General features: G+C 36.5%; 1 protein-coding gene across 2 annotated transcripts; it reads left to right on the top strand.

The window, feature by feature from the left end:
• Positions 1-1,579: 1,579 nt before the first annotated feature.
• Positions 1,580-13,858, top strand: LOC114480732 (mucin-17). Of its 2 annotated transcripts, none has more exons than XM_028475139.1 (13): positions 1,580-1,819; positions 4,264-4,500; positions 4,612-4,727; positions 5,497-5,558; positions 5,685-5,733; positions 5,813-5,844; positions 7,822-7,940; positions 8,026-8,085; positions 9,206-9,368; positions 10,832-10,987; positions 12,306-12,400; positions 13,085-13,203; positions 13,308-13,858. In XM_028475139.1, exons 1-13 carry the CDS (start codon positions 1,756-1,758, stop codon positions 13,350-13,352), a joined length of 1,317 nt encoding a protein of 438 aa, XP_028330940.1. In that variant the 5' UTR covers positions 1,580-1,755; the 3' UTR covers positions 13,353-13,858. The 2 variants fall into 2 exon arrangements, with proteins under 2 accessions (XP_028330940.1, XP_028330939.1); XM_028475138.1 differs by having other exon boundaries at positions 1,582-1,819; positions 8,020-8,085.
• Positions 13,859-21,733: the final 7,875 nt, after the last annotated feature.

Genomic DNA, 21,733 nt, shown 5'->3' with positions numbered 1-21,733 from the left:
AATGACATGTGTCATTAACATGAATAAGGTGCCGTGAAGGCTGTCATTAAGTGTTTTTTGCTCAATTATGACACTTTTCTCTAAATTATGACATCTTTGGGAGCTATGTTGGCATGTTTTGGGTGAGGTGGAGGGATTTAGTGGGGTTAGGTAGGGTAGGTTAAGGTAACAAACAACACTTAATGACAGCCTTCACGACACCTTATGCTAATGACAGGTGTCATGTCATAATAATGACAGCGTAATGTCAGCCTTATGTATAAAACTTCCAGTAAAGTGTTACCAGAAACACTTTGGTTTCATCATGCAACACTTTATTCTCTAAATGTTTGCAACAGTTTCATTTTCAGACAAATGTTCATAGGAAAAGACCACGCCAACAGTGAAGCCCACTAAACGTCACAAACCAGACCACCATTCTCAGCCAATAGCAAAATTTGATTGTGATAGCTGGGTTTCAAGTTCAACCCATAGAAGCCTGTCACTCAACAAATGAAGACAAATTTTGATACGGTAATTGAACTAAGATTTCCAGAGTCGAACAAGAATCAATCAACAACACTACTTCCTACCCAAATACATTTGTTTTCTGCAGAAATAATGTGGTTTTGGGCTTAGTTACTCTTTATTTAAATATCACAATCAAAACACCAAATTTGGAGCATGTTGAACAAAAATCCTATGTGCGACACTCAAACACATTTGTCACAAGGTTTCAGTAAAATTGGAGATTGTTAATTTAATACAGAAATGTATCAAGCACAGTATTTGATTCCACTAAGGCTCTGACTATAGCTGTCATCTGTATTTATCTTTGTTATTTTGAAGCCTGACAAGTAAAATCAGATTTTAGATGGAGCTCATTCACGGTTACATGATGTTTTTTTTTAATTTGGAATGAGTTAGTCCGAATTAAATTATTCCGAATTAAATTATTCTGAATTAAAGTGTTCTGCTTCGTGTTTACATGGAAATAGTAATAGGTCTATAGTTCGCCAGTACAGAGGCATATTAGGTTAATATTACAGGTTAACATTAGGTGTGTTAATGCTACACAGTGTTTGAGAAGCTTCTTCTTTTCTTTCTTACATGACATTTCCTATTCACTATAAAACTATTACTATAAATAAACTGTACAATAATCTTTATTACGAGCCTACATCAGAGTTTTTTGACTCGGAGGTTTGAGAGCCCTCGTTTTGTGTTCCCTGGATAGTGGTTATTAGTACATGTATGGCTTATTGCATCAACGCTGGTATAACTGTATCTTTATTAATCTGAGAAAGAAATGATTGTGCCTGTGATGTTTAGTTGCCGTAAAGTTATTATCGGTCACTCATTAACAACATATGAGACTTAACTTGGACTTCAGGGCAGAGATTTCTAAGCATCTCTGGTATATACTATGTTTCAAAATTCCAGAAAAAGCACCTGGAGTGACATTGGCTCTATGAATCAGAACGCAATAGCAATTGTTTTTTGTTATTTGAGGGAGGGGGGGGGAATAAAATCATAATTGTTTTATTGTCATTCTTGTAAAGTGTTCAAAGTTCAGTGAAACTCATGACGGACGTCTTGGAACCATAAGAAACATGCTCTCTGTTGGTGACACAGGGCAATAAAAAGATCTGAATGGACATCCTGCTTCTTTATCTGTGACACTGGGAAAATTGTAAGAGACAGCTGTCTGCCCATTTAGTGACCCAACACTGCTGAACACAGGACTGGATCAGTTTGGATCTGATAGGTTTAGATATGGCCCGGTGTCTACATTTGCTGATCGTCTCATTTGCGCTTCTCTGCTTTTGCTCTGCTAATGGTAAGAATTCTCACAAATTCATTGGGTTTTCTGAACAAGTTTAAGAATGTTTTTTTGGGTTTTTTTTTATTTTTATTTAAATGCAAACAATGCTTTTGGGATAAGTGATTTCTTTAAAGCAAATCCAAAACTGCCTCTGAAAATGATTTTGCTTTGTTCATACTTTTCTAATGTTGGTTACTACAGCTGTTAATAATCCTTTTTTCCCCACATTATTTAAGGATATTTAATGTGTGATACACGTGGTTAACACTTGGTTAATCCCTCCAAAATATCTGTTTTGGGTGACTGTTGCTCAGTGATATAGTGGGTCATCCCAAGGGTTCGGGGTTTGAATCCTGCTGTATCCAAGTCATTGTCGTTGTGTTCTTGGGCAAGGCACTTTACCCACATTGCCTCGTATGAATGGGTATTCTGGACAAATGTTGGTGGTGGTCAGAGGGCCCGTCGTCACAAAATTGGCAGCCACGCTTCTGTCAGTCTGCCCCAGGGCAGCTGTGGCTATATTGTAGCTTACCACCACCGGCAGGACTGACGTGAGTGACTGGTGTGAATGAATAATGATTTCTGTAATGAGCTTTGAGTCTCCTTGAAAAAAGCACAAATATAAATCCAAGTCATTATTATTATTATTATTATTATTATTATTATTATTATTATTATTATTATTATTATTATTATTATTATTATTATTATTTTTATTATTGTTATTATCCAAGGTTACATTACCAGTTCCCTAAGAGACATTACAGTCAGGTTTGTTTAAAATAATGGCAGTTAGTGGAGAAGGGGATAGTGACAGAATGCACAATCTCTCCCAGCTACGCAGCAGTACCACTGTGAAATATCAATAGCCAACTATCAGAGCATAACTCAAACTCATGTTTGGACCAACCAGAACTAGATTGTATGACTACCTACTTGGGAAAAGATCATATTCAAGCCCAGGAACTGGTAATCCAGTAGAGGTGGGCAATACTCTAATATTTAGTCTCGATCTCGATTATTTTGTTAAAACGTAGGACAACATTTGGGCAAAGTTTACAAAGTTTAGAGGTGTCTACAAAATACTTTATTATCATTATAAACCATTCTATTCAAAAACAACAAAACATTTTCCCAAAACATTGTTATATGTGGATTTCTTTCTAATAAAACAAAGTCATTTGAGAGCAAATTACAATTATTTCTTTTTTAGCTACACTTGAGAAACTAAGAACACAAACATAGAATAATATTAACACCGCTCCTGTGGAATTGGCTAAGTAAAATAATTATGTAAGTCTTGAACTTGTTTACATTTCAGTAAATGCATTTTGTTTATTTTTTTACCTCTGTAATGTTATCAGTCTCTACACATTTCATATTGGTATCATATGATTAGTTAGAAGTTACCAGGTGCAGACTGTCACTGATCTCTAGGGACTCTCAAGATCAACTCAAGTTAGCCAGGAGTCAGAACAAGTGGGCCACCACCATTGCAGTTACCCAGGCAAAAGGTTTTCTTCGTACCAAAGACACCATTGGGAATACTGGAAAACAGGACGCAGAAACTACACATTTCCAGCAGTAGTTACTGTAAAATCCAGCCGTAATGAGAAGAGAACCATAATCCAGGATGAAGGAAGGAGACCTCACAACGCAAGGGGCCCGCGCCAGGAGAAACCTCCACTAGATGACCATCACATGGTGTGAGCTGTTTCAGATGGAGCACTTTAGCACATCTTTTTTTGACTCCGAACAGTATGCGACACATTACTGACCCCAAGTCACTTTACACAGTGGAATGAGGAAGAATCTACTGTTCAGGGTGTGTGGAGGTACAGGAATCATGGCGCACATTCGGTCAAGATGTAGGACTGCACTGACCCAGGGTAGATAGGATAGCAAGAACACTGCTATAGTGACGTTACCCAATGCACCACTAAAATGACACTAAAAACCCTATATTTACCCTTTTATTGAAAAGAAATCTCACCAAAGACCTTAAGCAAAACAATACATATTGTTACAGAAAAGACTCACAAACCTTTACTAAAATCTCACACCCTAAAGTCAAAAGCAAAGTCCAAAGAGTAAAACATATTAACACTAGAGGGCAGTGGTGGACAGAAACAAGGAAATTTACTCAAGTACTGTATTTGATTGTTGTATAAATTAACATGTAGCAAATTATGCATCAGTGTTATTTTTAATTCCACTTATAATGATGAAAATTCTGTTCGATATTATTAAATTACTTTCACTACTTAAATTTGCTTTTATGGAAATACTTCATTCTTTCACTTGAGTAATGTTGTGATTGAGCTACTTTACTTTTATTGGACTATCTGTACGTTCACTCAAGTAATGAAGTTGAGGTTAGGGACAATGAAGCTACAATGAAGCTTGCTCTTTGTTTTTTATTTAAAAATGACCAGTAACTATTTTTATGTTTGTTCTAGAATATTTCGCAATCAGTGATCATCAACAATGGCACCCATTTTCCCTGTTGGAGGAATTGGGATCTGGAGAAACAACAGAAGCCCCTACCACCCCTAAACCAGTCACAACAGTGACAGTCACAACAGCCACAGTTCTTGTTTGCCAAAATGGTGGGACGTTCAATGGATTGAAGTGCATCTGTAGTCCTGAATACAGTGGGGAATTGTGCCAAAATCTGGAAACCATTTTTGAACCAGGTACCGTAAGCCCTTGTAAACCATCTCTTAATTTTTTATTGACCAATACTAAGCAACATTTGTTGTCATTGGAAGTTTAATTGTGTCCTACAAGTGTGCGTTTCTGTGAAGACACTTTTAACAGGTCTGTGGAAGTTGTTGCTGAGATTAAAGCCAACTATGAGGAGGACTTTGCTGACCAAGAAACAGACCGGTTCAAGGAATTTGCCAAAAACTTCACAGAAAAGGTAAAGTAAATTGTAGAATTATTCTGATAGATTTGAAAAGTAAAGTGAAGCACATAAAATCACAAGTCATCATAACAAGTGCATCATAACAAGCGGGACATTTGCGGCTGGATACGCACTTGACCCATGGAATAAGTGGCGAGTTGTGTGTCTGTCCGTCTTTTACGTGGCGGACATCTGCATGATTGGAATAATGATAGTAGGCATGCTGCTGATCGGAGCTGGTGGCTTCCTAATCTATAGAAAAGTCCGTACTACGGAGAGCTGGCGACTGTCTTGGAAAAGCTGCCAGTGATTTCTGAAGGCTGTAGCAGGGCTCTGAACACTCAGACTCGTGTTGATCGATATCAAAAGCAAGCAAGAGCTGCTTATGGATCGTCTACGTGTTATGGAAAACAATTGGCAGAAGTTGGAGACACAATTGAGGGCACATATGGAAGTGCAGCGGTGGCGCACACCTGATTTCTTGGGCTTTGTACTCCTTATTAGCGCGTGGAGTGACGTTTGCACACGTTTTATTACCACTAAACCTTTTGTGAATCCGCCCCTCACTGCGGAGTCCTTGACTGAGGCCTAAGTGTTGTGTGATGTGTACAATTGTTTTATTTCACATATGCAATAAATTCAATCCAGGAAATACAACCCTTGATAACAGATTATGATTCATTGAGTAATGTATCAATTCAATATTAATTGAAAAGTTACCTTCATTGATTCCATTATCCCAAGGATAATTGTGCTTTAAAGTGTTCTTTTGTTATTCTTACAGATGCACCCCTATTACAAACAAAAGCTAGATAACCTAAAGGAGGTTGTAGTCAATGCTTTAAGGTAAAACAACCATCATCACTCTGTCTATACTTTGTAAACACTCAAACTGCAGCAATAGAAATGTGTTGGTTTTGACACGAGTCAATCACTTTTTCTGAAAGTTTTTATTTATTTATTTATTCACAGGAGAGGAAGTTCTTTGGTTAGAATGCAGTTTACAAACACAAGGAAAGAGGTAAAGGAAATCAATCCCTTTCCAGCGATGTGTCAAATTAAAACTCATTCACTGAGTAACTAATCTGTTGTTATTTCAGGTGCCATTGTCTGATAAGGCCACCGCGGAAAGGTAAACGGGCGCATGAAGAATTTAAAACAATACATTGTTAGCAAGGCTCTGTTCAAGAAAATGTACAATGTGCTGAGTTTTGAGGACTAAAAGTTTTCGTCATAATGTTTGCAGACTCATTTCTTTTAAATGACAATAACTAGATTAAGACTAAATGAAAAAAAAAAAAAAAACTTATCTGAAAACTCAATCCAAATATATTTTTATTTTTGTGGACTAATAAAACCGGAACAGTGATTTTGTCACACGAGACAAAATTATTATTATTATTTAAATGGGAGCTTAAATAGGGTCATCTGATATTTTGGAAAAATTTAAATAGATTTTTTCAATTCTTTGATGATTATTCTTTTTTTTAATTATTATTTATTTTTTATTAAAACAACACACAGTCTCATATTTACAGAAGAGGATTAGGGCCACTGGAAAAAACAAGACTCGAACAAGAAGTTAAGACCAAAAAAAAAAAAAAAAAAAGACAACAAAAAATAAATACATAAACTAAATAAAAATGAAGACAAAAAAAAAATATATATATATATGTAATTACAGTTGTGTGTTGTTGTTTTCTTCCAGTGGCCCTAATCCTCTTCGTCACCATATTGCTATATTTTCACTTTATACAATATAAATCTAGTTCAGCTAAAATACAGTAGAATAAATAAATACAAAATATGGGTTCAAACATGATCAAAAACAAGCAAAACTTTGGGATCACCCAGAAATTCTTGATCTCAAAATGAGGTCACAAAAATACAAAAGATCACTACAAAATACACACACAAAAAACAGAGAAACATACAAAACGACATAAGAAACGACTCCAAAAACACACACTGAGAGAAAACGATTTAAATAATACCAACAACAACAAAAAGACAAAGTAAGAGATAATTATTTACAAAGTGAGATTCTTTAAAATGTGTGTTATTACTCGTTCATTCCATCATTATGTTCTATAGATGTTTTTAAAAAGAATTCTAAGCACATTGTTGTAGTTGGACAAAGGGGGTACTAGGATTCAGAAATAAGAGAAAGGGGGTACTTGAGCCAAAAAATATTGAGAATCACAGCTGTAAATCAGATTAAATGTGCAGATAAAAGAGGACTTCAATCAGACCAAGTGGCATCAATAAAAGCACCGTAAACCCCAATGTTCAAAGTCATTAAACAAATTAAATAGTTTATACTCAAAAGTTATAGAAAAAGTTCAACTTACTCAATTATGTCAAGTTGGTGTAACATGTTCTTCCTTTTTGAGTAATTTCAACTAATATTTTTTGAGTAAATGGAACTATATTTGTTTATAAGTAAGCATAACTTAAAAACACAACTTAAATATAACCTAATAGAAATAAGTAATTACATGCTAAGGATGATAAAGTACTATTGTTTCAAATAGGGATTATTTAAAAATTAACGAAATTCATATTGCACTTTAATTTAACTGTTATCACAAAGTACAAGTAGCCAGTCACCCAACCTTGTAAGTTCTGGAAAATTGTGACTTTTAAGTTCATCAACTTAATTATTTTTTTAGTTCTGGTAACTTATTCTTGTCTACAGTGTGTGACAAAAGGCAATGACTCAATCGAATCACATGAACTCTGTCTCTGAAATAGTGATATCTTGTTTAAATGGACGGATTGGGACTTTTAAACACGACTGAAAGTTGGGTAGATTTCACTATCAAAAAGTGCATGAGAAGAAAATGGCATCTGGAAACATCTGGAAACATCTGGACATCTGTTCAGTGTGTCACAAAGCATCATAGATGATGGGGTTCTTAGTTGATTCTGCTGGGAAAAAAACCAAAAAAAAAAAACATCATGGAGTAGTTCTGTTATAACATAAAGACAAACGATCACCCAAACATACCCTAACCACGTTACACACATCATCTGCGACTGTGATAACCACTCCACCATTGTTTCTCTTGTGGTTAAATTCTACTGACATGCTGTGTTCTTTTTTTAGCGTCATTGTTGATCATGAAGTTGTTCTGATCATACCAAACGAAGTTGGTGCTGAAGATCTGTTTCAAAACAGTGTTGTTACCCTGAAGAACGCTACCACACAACTTGTAAACTGCACAGGTAAAACAGATCACATTGAAACTGTCTTCATTTCACTTTTTTTTTTAATCACACTTACATTACTTTTGGTTTTGTGAATTCTCAGAATGTCCATTTGAGGTTGTAGCTGCACCAAATATCACTGGAGGAGAGATTAATAAAGAATGTAAGTAATACTGCAGTGTGTGTGTGTGTGTGTGTGTGTGTGTGTGTGTGTGTGTGTGTGTGTGCGTGTGTGTGTTCTTCTATAAGGAGTTAATCAGTGTGAGCTAGGGGTGGGATGAGACAATGAAAATCGTAAAATCATTGCATACAATATGTATGGAAAGACAAAAAGACCAACAAAAAAAAAACATTCTTTTATTTGACGTTAACTCTGCCCATATTTTATATATTCTGGGTGTGACTTTTTCAACTCAATAGGAATATAAAAACATATAAACAATGATACCCCAGTAGGAGTGTGACGATACGGCGATACGGCGATATATTGCGATATTTTTCGCACGATCGATTATAGATATGCTCGCGCTAAGTATTGATTTTTTTTTAATTATTATTATTATTTTCTAATTTTTGTTTTTATTTATTTTTTTGGATTTAAGATTTAATTTTTTATTTTCAAAACCTTTTCTGCTTTTTCACTAAAATGTGCAGGGAGGTCTTCACAGAAATGTTGTCACTGTTGAAAGAACCAATATATTGTTTACTGGAATATTGCACTGTACTGGTGTGACTGGTAAGAAAGACCCTATGTTTTGTTTACATAAAGCACTATTGGAGATACTTATTCGTTTACATTGGTATGTTGACACTTATTTGCAGAAATGTTGCACTAAAATAGTGTCACTGTTCATAGGACACTTTTTCAAATTATTGTCTTTCAGAGATATAAAATAAAAATTGTATTTTTTCACTTAACATTTTTTTCTTGTTATATCATAGATTAACGTAGATTGGTTTCTGACCAATATATCGATAATCACAGTATCGTCATATTGTGAGATAATCGTTATCGTGAGCTGTGTATCGTGTATCGTATCGTATCTTATCATGAGGTACCCAGAGGTTTCCACCCCTATACCCCGGCATCGCAATACCACTTGTACCCTCAACTACACCTGTTGTGACATTTTAATATCGCAATCACTTGTCGCAAGACATATCGTCCCACATTTAGTGTTAACCCTGCAATATCAAAGGTCAGAATGTTATGGCAGTTTTTCTGGTGTATAATATAAAGAGCCACGCACAAACTAATTAGATGTTTTTTTCTTGTTTCTCAGCTGTCTGTAAAAGTGACCCAGAGCAGAATTTTTTACTTGAAGCACATGAAGAAGACGGGAAAATCCTTTGTTTGACTCAGTGTGATGATCGACATACTGAAAGAAAAACATGCAACAATGATGGAAAATGCAACATGGTAAAAAATGTTGGACCTGTTTGCATGTGAGTACATTTTCTGTCTCTTTGAAGACTATTATGTGACAAAAAGCCCAACAACAGAAGTGACTATTTTCAACAATGACTTCATAAAACCATTTCTGGGGATTTTTTTCTGCTTTATATAAACAGACATGCTGCATTCAGTTTTTGTTTTTCAGGAGGGACTATGCACAAAGTGAGACAGGGGACATACAGTATATAAGCATTAGAAACACAACATCATTTATTGTCTTTTGAGTTTGGTCTGAGGGTTCTTTTGGTAAAGTTATGTCGATCCCCTAGGGGTGGGAACCTCTGAGTACCTCACGATATGACACGCGATACACAGCTCACGATAATGATTATCTCACGATATGACGATACTGCGATTATCGATATATTGGTCAGAAATCAATCTACGATAATCTATGACATAACAAGAAAAAAAAATTAAGTGAAAAAATAAAATTTGTATTTTATATCTCTGAAAGACAACAAATTGAAAAAGTGTCCCATGAACAGTGACAATATTTTAGTGCAACGTTTCTGTAAATAAGTGTCAACATACCAATGTAAGTGAATAAGTATCTCCAATAGTGCTTTATGTAAACAAAACATAGTGTCTTTCTTACCAGTGACACCAGTACAGTGCAATATTCCAGTAAACAATATACTGGTTCCTTCAACAAAATATGACAAAATTTCTGTGAAGACGTTCCTGCACATTTTAGTGAAAAAGCAGAAAAGGTTTTGAAAATAATAAAATAAATCTTAAATCCAAAAAAACAAAAAAAAACAAAATATATTAATTTTTTTTAAAATTGCTACTTATGTGCGAGCATATCGATAATCGATCGTGCGGAAAAATATCGCCGCATTGAGATATTGTCACGCCCTATTTGCTTGTGGGGTTTGGAGCTACAGATGCTGAAGCCTTTAGCTTTTAGCTTTAATAGAGACCATAATTATATTCTTCACATAAAATTTGGGTTTTCTATTTGTTTTATTTAATTTATTTATTTTAAGGTTTCCTGTGTGTTTTTACACTCCCCGGTCAGTTTGTTGAGATGAAGTAGTTTCCTTCCACCCTTCTGTTTCCATCCAGGCAACCTGATTACCTTGCTTTATTTAAGGTGTGCATGACATTTTTTTTGTCAGCCATAATTTTTGTGTCATGGAAAAAGTTTAAAACCGTGTCCATGAATTAAACCAACAGCTGGTGAGAAACGCCAGGGTGTGGGGAGACAGAAGGAATCCAGCACCCACTATAAATGACAAGGAGACGAATACAACGATTTATGCACCCAGAGTAATTGTTTACCTGTCAAGAACCATTAGAGAGGAAATACAAAATAACAGACAAGAACAGACAAGAGAAGGAAAATAAATCATATCTGAAAATAAAAAGCAGGAGTACATCAAATGTAGCTACTGACCTAACTTCTGTGACGATAACTAACCCCATGTTGCTTTGCTGTGCTTCTCAGGTGTCCAGGGTCTACTTGGTATCTTGGTGATGATTGCAATAACCCTATACATAAGCAGGCTTTCTACATAGGGCTAAGTGTGACATTGGTTTGTCTATTAGTGACTGTGGGAGCCCTGACTGCCTATATGCTCGTCTACAAACGCACACGAAATCAGTAAGTCACACACTGCCCAGGCAGGAGTCCAGAAGTGTAATGTTCAAACCAAGAAAGACCTTTTCAGATCATCCTAAATTCAGATTGTTAATTCAATAACTCACTAGACTAAATGTATATATATTTACCTCTGCAAAGCGCGAAGCACAGAGCGGTAAGATTAATGTCTACGTTTATCCGTCTGTCAGTCTGTCTGTTTGCAAGATAACTTGAAAAGTTATGAATGGATTTGGATGAAATTTTCAGGAAAATTGATAAATGACACAAAGAACGAGTGATTAAATCTTGGTGATGTTCTGACTACCAAAAGAAAATATATAGAGATACATATATCCCATTCATTTTCCCATCTACACTATGGAACTTCTTGTTGATGATGTCATAGGTTCTCAGAGCATGCTTCGCTGAAGATGTCATCAGTGTTTGAAGAACAAAACAGTTACTGGCCCTCACAGAGCATGATTGGTAACAAGCTCTACAGTGATGATGTCATCAGTTGGAACATTTGAACTTTTTTCATACTACACTGATGATGTCATCACTGTGGATCTTCTTGTTGATGATGTCATAGGTTCGCTCAGAGTAGCTCAGTGTTTGACAGGTAGTCATGGTAACACAGCTCAATGTTGACAGGTAGTCAGGTAATCCTGAGTTTACCATGTTAGCGTGACCGGAGCGTGTTAGCTGAGCTTGGGCTGCTTGGCACACTTTAAAGAGGGAGTGGTCCAGGACATGATCACCTTAACTGGTTACTGTGATCAGGATTTTGTTGTATTGATATACAACCTAAACTCATGACCATAATTTGAAAACTAAAACATTTGTGCTACACCTCTATCATAGCTCTCACTTCTCAGCGGCCCAAATGTAAAATAGAAAAAATATATCTGAAAGGGAGTTGATTAGTTTACAAATTTAGCAGATTTAAAAAAAAAAAGCTTTGGTTCAGTCCATGTTAATCTTATTTTGTAAGTAGTTTATTGTTAAATCCATGCTCATTACATTTACAATCAAAACACTAAATAAGACGAATTGAACTAGATCCTAGAACATACAATACTGAATTCCGGTCTTGGTTTTACCATCACATAGTCCCCATAGTGTGTACATGTAATATGACTTCATGTTTTGTACACCATATTTTAATAATATTAACACATTTCATTGCGTTGCATTTTTTTTTTTGCTATGGCTTCCCAGATTCTCTAAAAACTGGTTATCTTTATTATCAGACGACATTTTAGGATTACACACTATTTGATCTTTGTAAAGATGAAATGGTACACAGTTTAAAATCAGGGTCTTACTGTTTCTGCAGAAAAAAAGATGTAAAGGAGAAACTGGTGAAACAGTGGCTGAATGAGGACATTCAATGGTCCAGAACCAACAGTGCGATGGATAGACATGACACTGGTAAGTGTGTTGGTATGACTACATCTAAGTTTGAACTGACAAAGTTCAAATGTAAAATGTCCTTCTCAGTCCAAACAACATGCAAAATAACTTTAATAGCAAGCTCTATTAAAAGATTAGTACAGGCTAAAGTTCATCAGAATTACCGTTATCAGATAAAAACGTAGACCTTTGGAGTGTCATAAATAGATGCATAGAAGTGTTTTTCATTCAACCCTTACAGTAATTTCTTATGCTTCTTTGTCAGACAACACCATTTTTGTTCTCGTTAGTTCCCGAAATTTCCCAGGATTTCATCTCGTGATGAGGTGAAGTTTTGATTCAATTTCAGCCAGATTCTAATCTCTCCGTATAAGCCCCAAAATAAACATCTGCCATTGTTTTGCCACATTGAAAGCACCAGAAATGTCACTTTAGCGCCAAACACAAGAAACCCCATGTACAAATGAAGTTAAACCACTTTTATGCATCCGTCTACGGGACTTCACATCCCACAATGCAATGTGTGAAACTTTACTGACAATGTCAATAGGAGAGGCTGCAGTGGAGGTCAAAACACATTTTTGAGGGAAATCTAAGACAGAAGGTGAAGCTAATGTAACATGCCGTCTAGGTGTGGGTGTAGTTTTCTATCCTGTCTTTCTTTTCAAACATGACGCGACCCTGTGGCTGCGTTTCTTAAAGGAGTTCAGAGGAATGATCCGAATCGACCCTCTCAGATGAGGTTTCCCTCACCGTCTCATGCAGCACCACACTTGGATTCTGCTTCCTCAGCTTCACCCTACAACAACTTAGACCGTCAGGTCAGTACTTGCATAAAAGGGCACATGCTTTGTGTATGTGCTTTTTCACAAAAAAAAAAAAAAAAAAAACACATTTAAAGCATTCTTTGTTTTTATTTTCCCAGATAAGAATCAACAGGCCTCAGATCAGAACATCATGGGATGACTGATCATTGCACCAGAACCTGAGCCTTCCTTTTTCCTTCCACTGTAAACTCTTAATAACGCATTTGCTAGCTGCTGTATAAATGATTTTAGTGCAATAAACTACTATGTAGGATTTTTAAATTCATTTAAATCGAAGGAGACCCAGACATGACATGATTTAAAAAAACAAGCGTGGCCAGTCAACGAGAACCAGGGTGCTACGCTGCCCTGTGTTGCTTTTATTTATGTTCTACAACCTTCAAAAGTGTCAATGTGTGATTGTGTGTACAGCTCTGTGTACAGAAGCATCACATGTATAACACTGGACTTTCGGCGCAAAGTGGACTCACTGCGGCTGTTGGAAACAGGAAATGATGTGTTTTTGACCTTTCCCCACTCTATGTGTTTTTATTGTATCTTAAAATGTACAAATGGCTTATATAAGTGCCCTTTTAGCTGAGTGGTTAAAGGCTCCTTTTTCTTCTCATTGGCATAGGATCGATACCCTCCGTTGAAGCAACTTAGTGTTTTTTTTTTTTTTTTTTTTAAATGAGACATACATGTACACATGTTCATTGTTTCATCACATTAGACAGATTATAGATTTGAAAATACATACAAGTAAAAATAAGTGTGTAACACCTGGGAACACTGACCACTGGGAATTACATTAATATTATTGATCAGAATTTCGTGGCCACAAAGTCGCGTTTTTGTGGCCACAATTAATATTTTTTTTTTTTAGCATGTCATGTCTGGAGCTCTGTATCCATAAACCTGCAATGGCAGAGGTGGTGTCGAGTGAACCTCTCTGAGTAACATATCATCTGTTTGTGTCTTTCACTGCTGTTGTGTGAGGTTTGTGGTAAAAGCCCAGAAGTAATCATAACTAGGGTCAGTGATATCAACCACAGTTAGGCTCTGCTCGTGTACTTTAACTTGGAGTACTTCTACACAATTTTTGTTTACTAGTGCGTAAGTACACTTTACTAATGAAGTAAAAAGTATCACTAATACTACTTAGTAAGCCTTATATGCTAATATGGGGGCAGGAAAAGTAAATTCAGGCTTGCTATTGGCTTTCAAGAATATTACGACCGTATTTTACCCCTCTTTCCCGCCATCTTCCCGTATTAGTATTTTCCCGTAATTATCCTGTATTTTAATGTCATAATTTAAAGATGCCTTACTAAACTGAATGCCGTCACTAGCCTTGCGAGAACTGCCACCTGAACTGGCCTGAGTGGCAGTTCTCGCGAGATTAGTGCCGTCAGCGGCAACAAACCCGGAAACAACTCAGAAAAGAGATGATGAATGAAGACGTTCCGGCTGTTTTATAATTTAGCATTTATCGCTAGAGCGATATATCGAGATTCAAGATGTATCGAGTTTTCTATTTTGGCGATATAGAAAACTATAATATTTCATACATCATATGAAACAAAATACTAGTTTTAGGAGTCGCTGCTTTTACTTCTCAGAACAACATGTAAAGCTCAGTTAGATGATTAATGAGTGGCACATATTGATCAGCTGTTTGTTAATAAATGTCCCTGTGTGGCATTTTGCATCAGCAAATTGACCTCATAATTGCCTTTCTGGTCAGATTTTATTTGATAAAATGATCTAGATTTATATCATATATCACCATTTTGAGAAAATATATTGAGTCCATATTGCCCAGCCCTAGTAGGAATGTTCACAGCATTTCAATGTTAATAAAGGTCGACCTACCAGATTCTAATCACATCATTGTATTTAATAAGTGGTTGATAAGTGGGTAATTTAGATTTCTTGTACACCTATCTTAAAATATAAGATATATAAGAAACTTAATGTTGGTTGGGCGGGCTGGACGGATCGTAGTGGGCGCCAGAAAATTTCCCTTATTTTCAAATCCAAAACTTGACAGGTATGCTAATACATCATTTGCATTTGGTGAATATTTTGTGGCTTACTAGATTATAAACAGTCTACTAGTACTACTAGTGAGATTTTGAGTGTACTAGTAAACCAGTTATTTTTCTAGTACTACCACCTAGTAGACAATTTTGCTACTAGTAGTATTAGTAAAGCTTTGAGTCTTTTCTTGTAACATATTTTAAGTCTACCAATTGTATGATTTTTTTGCTTTGCTAGTAAGATTTACACGCACACGAGTGCACCAAAAACCTTTACTATGAAAACTCAATTGTTGTTAGTATTACTAGTACACTAAAAATCTCACTATAGTACTAGTGGACAATTCAGAAGTCTACTAAAAGTCCTAGTAAAGCCAAAAGATTCACTAGTAATAGTGATTCTCTTCACTACCAGCTCTAAGTCAGCATGACTCAACAAGCACACACACCCACATTTTGTTGATTTCACAAGACGTGTAAGCTAAGATAACAGAGTACCACAGAAAACGTAGCTTACAGACCTAATGTATATGAAGTTAGAACCAAATCCAGCTCCCTGATTAATTGTAATACTTTTCAAAGCCAATAACAAGCCTGATATTTCATTTTCACCATCCCCTTATTAGAATATAAAGCTTACAAGTTACAAGTGACACTTTTTACTTCTCAAGTAAAGTGTACTTGCGTACTAGTAAGCCAAAATTGAGGACATTGTACTCCAAAGTTGAGTACTGGTAGAGCTTGACCATGGTTGATGCTGTGATGGCATTGCACTAGCAGCTCGCCAATGAACAGATGCTGTGCTGTGACCCAAACCTAAACAAAGTTGGGCTTTGAGATGGACTGGGAAAATACTGTACCTAACTATACAACAGTAGTTTTACTAATGTCTGTCAGATGTGTTTTAGTTATATTTTATTATGGTATGTATTGTTTAAAAGCTCAGCTCTAATAAATCGTGAAAAAAAAAGATTTGTTTTCAAACATCTTTATTACTACAGTGAGTGAGGTATTAAATATCCCCAAATAACACAAAGGTCTATCTTTGGTTGTGCTAACATAAAATGCAGAATCCATAAGTGGCCTTCGAGCGCCTCCTTGTGGATAGTGTTGTAAGATGCAAGTTCTAATCTATGGTTTTTAATAATTATTCTAAAAGAATTTGTTCCAAAAAGAGAACATTGGAGAAGAATTCCCCCTTAGCAGTGTTTAATGACACATTATGTCTGCTGTGCCTCCTGTAATACATATAGTGAGGGTATGCCGCAAATTATTTTTCTGGGAAGATGCACCAAAAAGAAAGAAAATACATGTACACGCATGCATGCACGCACACACACACACACACACACACACCTCACCTTGGGGAAGTCGTGCAACCCACCAGTGGTTTGGGAATAAAGAACTAACTAACACTAACCCAGATCACCTGGATATGTAGAGTGGAACGAATGACTAATTAGTTATAGAGATGGTTTATAAACTAATTATTAACCATTAGTAAAGTATTAATTATCTATCTAAAACATGTTAATAGATGCTTTTAAAAAGCATTATTAAGGGATTATAATCTTCAGTTCCAACTTTATAATAACATCCAAATAATGATAATAGATGCTTCATAAAACATTTATAAACTATTAACAAATATTTGTTCTTTGTGTCTGTAATATTTATAGATGTTTTATAAACCATAATTAAGGTCTACTAATCCTTTCATTAACAAACACTATATAAAGTGTATATGTTATAATGTGTGCATCTATAAACTGTTAATATAACATCATTATAACATTACAAATCATTAAAAAACATTATTAACTATCATTTCATTGTTTGTTAACAGTAAATAACTATTAACTAAAGGTTAATTAACTAATTATTTACCATTATTTACCCTTTATAGATGATGGTTATTATAAAATGTTACCGAAAATTGCTTTTATAAATAAAATATTGATATTTATATTGAATAAATAAATGAGAATTACAGTTCAGCTCTCAATAATGACATTTTCAGGCATCATATTTTAATTCAACAGGGAAATGGAGAATGAGTGAAGTCTGATTGTAGAAGAGCTGAGCTTAAATGGAGAACAACAAAACTCCAAATTCATCTAGACCTGTACAAAATGAGTCTGCGTAAATTCAATGATGGCTTGTGCGAGGCAGCAATATTTTTCTGAAATGATTGCTAAAAATCTCACACATTGTTTTCTGTAATTGAAAAGCTGATTCAGGAAAAGCTCCCGTTCTCATTTTATTGGATCTAAGTGCTGCATTTGACACTGTGGCCTGTGGGAATGTGTAAAAGGTAAATGTGACTAATAGGGGCGGATTCACTCAAGGTTTAGGGGTATTAGGATTGTGCAAACGTCACTACACACACTAATAAGGGGTAGAAACATAAGGGAATCAGGGTTGCGCATCTGCTGCACATCACAATGTGACCACAATCCATTTGGCCTGTTTCCCTCTGATGAATACGTAATGTGGGCAAATGCAAATAAATGTTTTCTGAGCTAAAAATAGTACAACTCAGAGGCAGATGCAAACTCACACGCAGAGATCATATCTGCAGTAAATGTTGACACAATACAAAGAGATGAAAAAAGGCTCCAGTTAAGCTTGGATTTTTAGTATCATAAAATTATTTGAATAAAACAATAGTCAATATTAAAGCCACTGAAAAAAAAAATGCAGAATAAAGTGTGTCTTCCTCTGTTTTGACTCAAACTCTCGTGTCACGTTGATGGCAAGGAGCATCAGGCCAGAATCAGCTGAGTAATTCACGCAGCGAGGGCACAAGGTTCACATCTGGGAGTGTGCGTGACAAGAGCTACTCAGGAGCTCAGACCTGTTGGATGATGCTCAGGTAAATGGTGAAGACTGATGGATCTATTGCTGCATTAAATCAGATCAATAGCATCAACAGATCAATAGGACGGTTTGTGTCCAAAGCATGTTTTCCACGGACCAATAAGAGCAAAGTTACACGACCTGACTGAGCAGCCACAATCAATTTAGGGGAAAAGATAACATTAGGTTTTAAAGTTTAGTAAACAGCCCTTGTATTTGTTTATTTTGTTTTCTACATTATTGAATGTTTGTGCAGCAGACAGAGAAGCCTCTACTTTATCTTCCTCAAATGTCATTTTGTGCTTCTGTGCACTCACTTCTCCACAATGAACGAGCAAAATGTTGGTTTAAAAGGGTGGTCTCAACCACGTCTGTCTGCACACCAATTTGTGCCGCAATGTTAGTGAATTCCCCACAGCAGGTGAGGAAACAGCGCCACCAAAGGATTTAGGGATGCACTTGGTTTACGACCCTTTATTTCAGATCTTAGTGGATCCGCCCCATAGTGTAAAACACTTTGGGACTAAAGTTCAAAACTTTTTGAGATATCCTGCTGACAAACGGACAGATAGACAAACGTCAGTAAAAACATTACCTTCTTGGCGGAGGTAATAAAGGTAGGCTTACAGTGCTAGACTTAAATGAGACTCTAAAATGTGGATATAACTACATCTAATCTTTGGCGAGTGACTAAATCAGGGGTCTGCAACCTTTACTCTCAAAGGAGCCATTTTGCCTAATCTCACCTGGATTAAAGTCAATCCGGAGCCAAAAAATGCTTTCTTAGTAAAGACAATATAGTGTATAAAATGCTATACAGTTCAAACTATATCAACTCATTTCATGTAAAAAAAATGTTTTAAGTTAGTGTATTTGAAGGGCTACAACACATGATCATGTTGGTCACCACATGCTAAGTGATTATTTCTTGCAACATTGGATATTAAACTATATTTAAAGAAATCTGTCCCCACACAAATAGAATATTTTCTTCCAGAATATTCTTTTTGTTAGTTTTCTTACAAGAAATTTAAAGCCTGGTAAGTTGATGGTCTGTAGAGGTTTCAGGAGGCGACGTATGTGATTTATTTTTAGGTTAACAAATTGTTTTATCATAATTCTATTTCAAGTTAATGTCATTAGTCATCAATGCCCTCTGTAAGAAATAACAATTAATTATTATTATTATATTTTTTAAGCTATAGGGAGCCATTGCAAATGTGTCAAAGAGCCACATGAGGCTCCAGAGCAGCAGGTTGCAGACGTCTGGACTAAATGATATGTAATTACAGGATTCTTTACTGGTCAGTTCTGGTCAGACTAAGCAGGCCGGATACCATTGTACACTGATAGCATTCACCAAGGCCTCTGCCTGTTATGGCTACCGCTATCAGCAACATACATGACCCTGAGAGCACTGAACAATAGCAGATCCACTGAGGCACACACACTGAAAGCCTGTTAACCTCCAAATCCAAGATCTGTTCCTCAAACCCTTTGACCAAATAAACCCTGTGTCCGCATCTGACCAGCAACCCTAAAGCTTGACTCCGTCTCATTCATCCAGACCACCACAACACTAAAGTATACCTGTCAAGTTTTGGATTTGAAAATAAGGGAAATTTTCCAAAACAAAATTAGAAAATGTGTTTAGTGGATTCAGAGAAAAGTCATTGCTGCAGTGATTTAGACAAGTATTGTGCAAGTATTGCCATTAGAATAAGACCATGATGGAGAGCAGTTTGAGTGATGGTAATAGAAATGACACTGCAAATATTGAAAATAGGAAGTAAGAGCAGCTGAGGGAGGAAAGATTGATGTGTCATGCCCAGTCAGTGTTGAGGCAGATTCAATTAGATAATTAGTCCAGATCAGCTGCTCACATCCTCCTCAACACCATTTGAGTTTTGCCTGAGAAAGCTGTTTCTCTGCCTGCTGAATAAATACCCGCATTCAGAATTGTCTGAAATCCTGCATAAAACTGTGGTACATCCCATCCAACACAAAGTTATACAGTAATCTACATACCAAACAGAAGAATTTACTGTATACAGTTACAGTAAAAAAAAAAAAAAAAATTGTACTACTGTACTCAATGAGTCACCTACTCTCATTTTGGAAAGTCTGGAGGATGGAGGCTACTGTGAATCTGCTTCGATTTGGCTGTACCCGTTGCCCAGACTCCCTCATTTTAAGACCACATGATCAACCAAAGTGGCTCAGATCTCATCAAAGATTACAGTTCTTTGTTTTCCTCATCCTCATTCTCCTCCTCTTACTATCACTCCTCTGGCTCTGTCTGTGTTTTCAATGTTGGCATCCGTTGCTCTAAAAACAGAAAAGCTTGCCTGTTGCCCTTATGTTAAAGTTTTAAATGCTCAATCCAAAACTATGTAACAGGAGTTTGCCCATGTGATGAGTCAATGTGCACAGTAGGGCAATTAACTTTGAGAATTTTGAGAGTGCGTTCCTTTTGAAAATAAAACAAAAAAAATTGTGCCAAATGCAGAGAATTGTGTGCTGTGCTTTGAAAAGTGTATGTCACAATTGAAATGTAAGTGTAAGTGTAAGTGCAGGAACTGTGCTTGTTGTTTATGCAGAATTGGTTCAGGTGGTTGGTGCATGAGTTACATACTGTGGTCATTGCGTCTCAAGTACCAGTATTTAACTTGAAGCTTCTTTACTTATCAGTCTGCACAGAAGATGCTGGCTCACTCCTTACTTTGGGTCCTGGCCAGTGCTTGAGTAGAAGGAAACACAGAGGGAGACAACACCAAGTATACCCAGCTGCAGCCGCGGAACTGTAGACGCCCCTACAATCACGCCCCTTACTACAAAACCAAGCCCACACAAGCAATTTTTCAATGCGCTGAGCCCACATGTGCGACAGTGGCCGGTGAAGCAATTTTTCAACGTAACCTCGAATTTAGCCAGGAAGTAGAGGCAGTAGCGGTTAGGTTTAGTAAAAATAGGATGGCAAGTATTTCAAAGTTTGCAAAATTTGCCAGAAAAGTGGAGGCGGTAGGAGGTTAGTGAAACGGTTCATGTCCAGGTATTGGCTCAGGGGGATCGATTGGGTGTAAATTGTAGGGGGCGTTGCTTGTACAGTTCCGCGGCTGCAGCTAGACCCTTCTCGACAAAACACAGCCTCCAAATTCCTGACGTGAAAATGAAATTACTGTAATTTCCGGGCTATAAAGCGCACTGTTTTATTGGCCGCATTACAATAATTTAGCAATTTTTTAAGAAAAATCCACACAAATGCCGCAGCCTAACATAGGCTGCACCCTATTAGCTGATGAGGGTGCCCGTCAGACAACTCGGCCAATCAGAACGGGTAGGTATGCGGGCTGCTGTACTCAAGTTAGGTTTCACGGAAGCGTCCGTTTCAACTGACAAGTTTCCTTTACTACATGAAGTTAGCTCCTCACTGCCCCACGTCTACATATCAGTCCATTTACAGCTTTTTATGGTCACTTTTTACTGGAACCAGACTGATACACCGCTTCGTCCGCTCTCCTTACCGTGAACTACCGTAGAGTGATCACAGTGAGTCGGACTCTGAGTCAGGATACGGACGCAATCGCTTCTGAACAAATCCAAAGTGGTGATTTGACAACTTCGTGTTTTTATGCTACTATTAC

The sequence above is a fragment of the Gouania willdenowi genome, chromosome 18 (genome assembly GCF_900634775.1).
Source record: "Gouania willdenowi chromosome 18, fGouWil2.1, whole genome shotgun sequence".
NCBI classification, from domain to species: domain Eukaryota; kingdom Metazoa; phylum Chordata; class Actinopteri; order Blenniiformes; family Gobiesocidae; genus Gouania; species Gouania willdenowi.
Note: the sequence above shows the minus strand (reverse complement) of the source record. Positions and strands in the feature narration are given on the sequence as shown.

Coding starts and splice junctions, on each gene's coding strand:
- LOC114480732 (XM_028475138.1), top strand. CDS start 1,756: ATGGCCCGGTGTCTACATTTGCTGATCGTCTCATTTGCGCTTCTCTGC. Junction 1,820..4,263: donor CTGCTTTTGCTCTGCTAATG/GTAAGAATTCTC, acceptor TGTTTGTTCTAG/AATATTTCGCAATCAGTGAT. Junction 9,369..10,831: donor AATGTTGGACCTGTTTGCAT/GTGAGTACATTT, acceptor TGTGCTTCTCAG/GTGTCCAGGGTCTACTTGGT.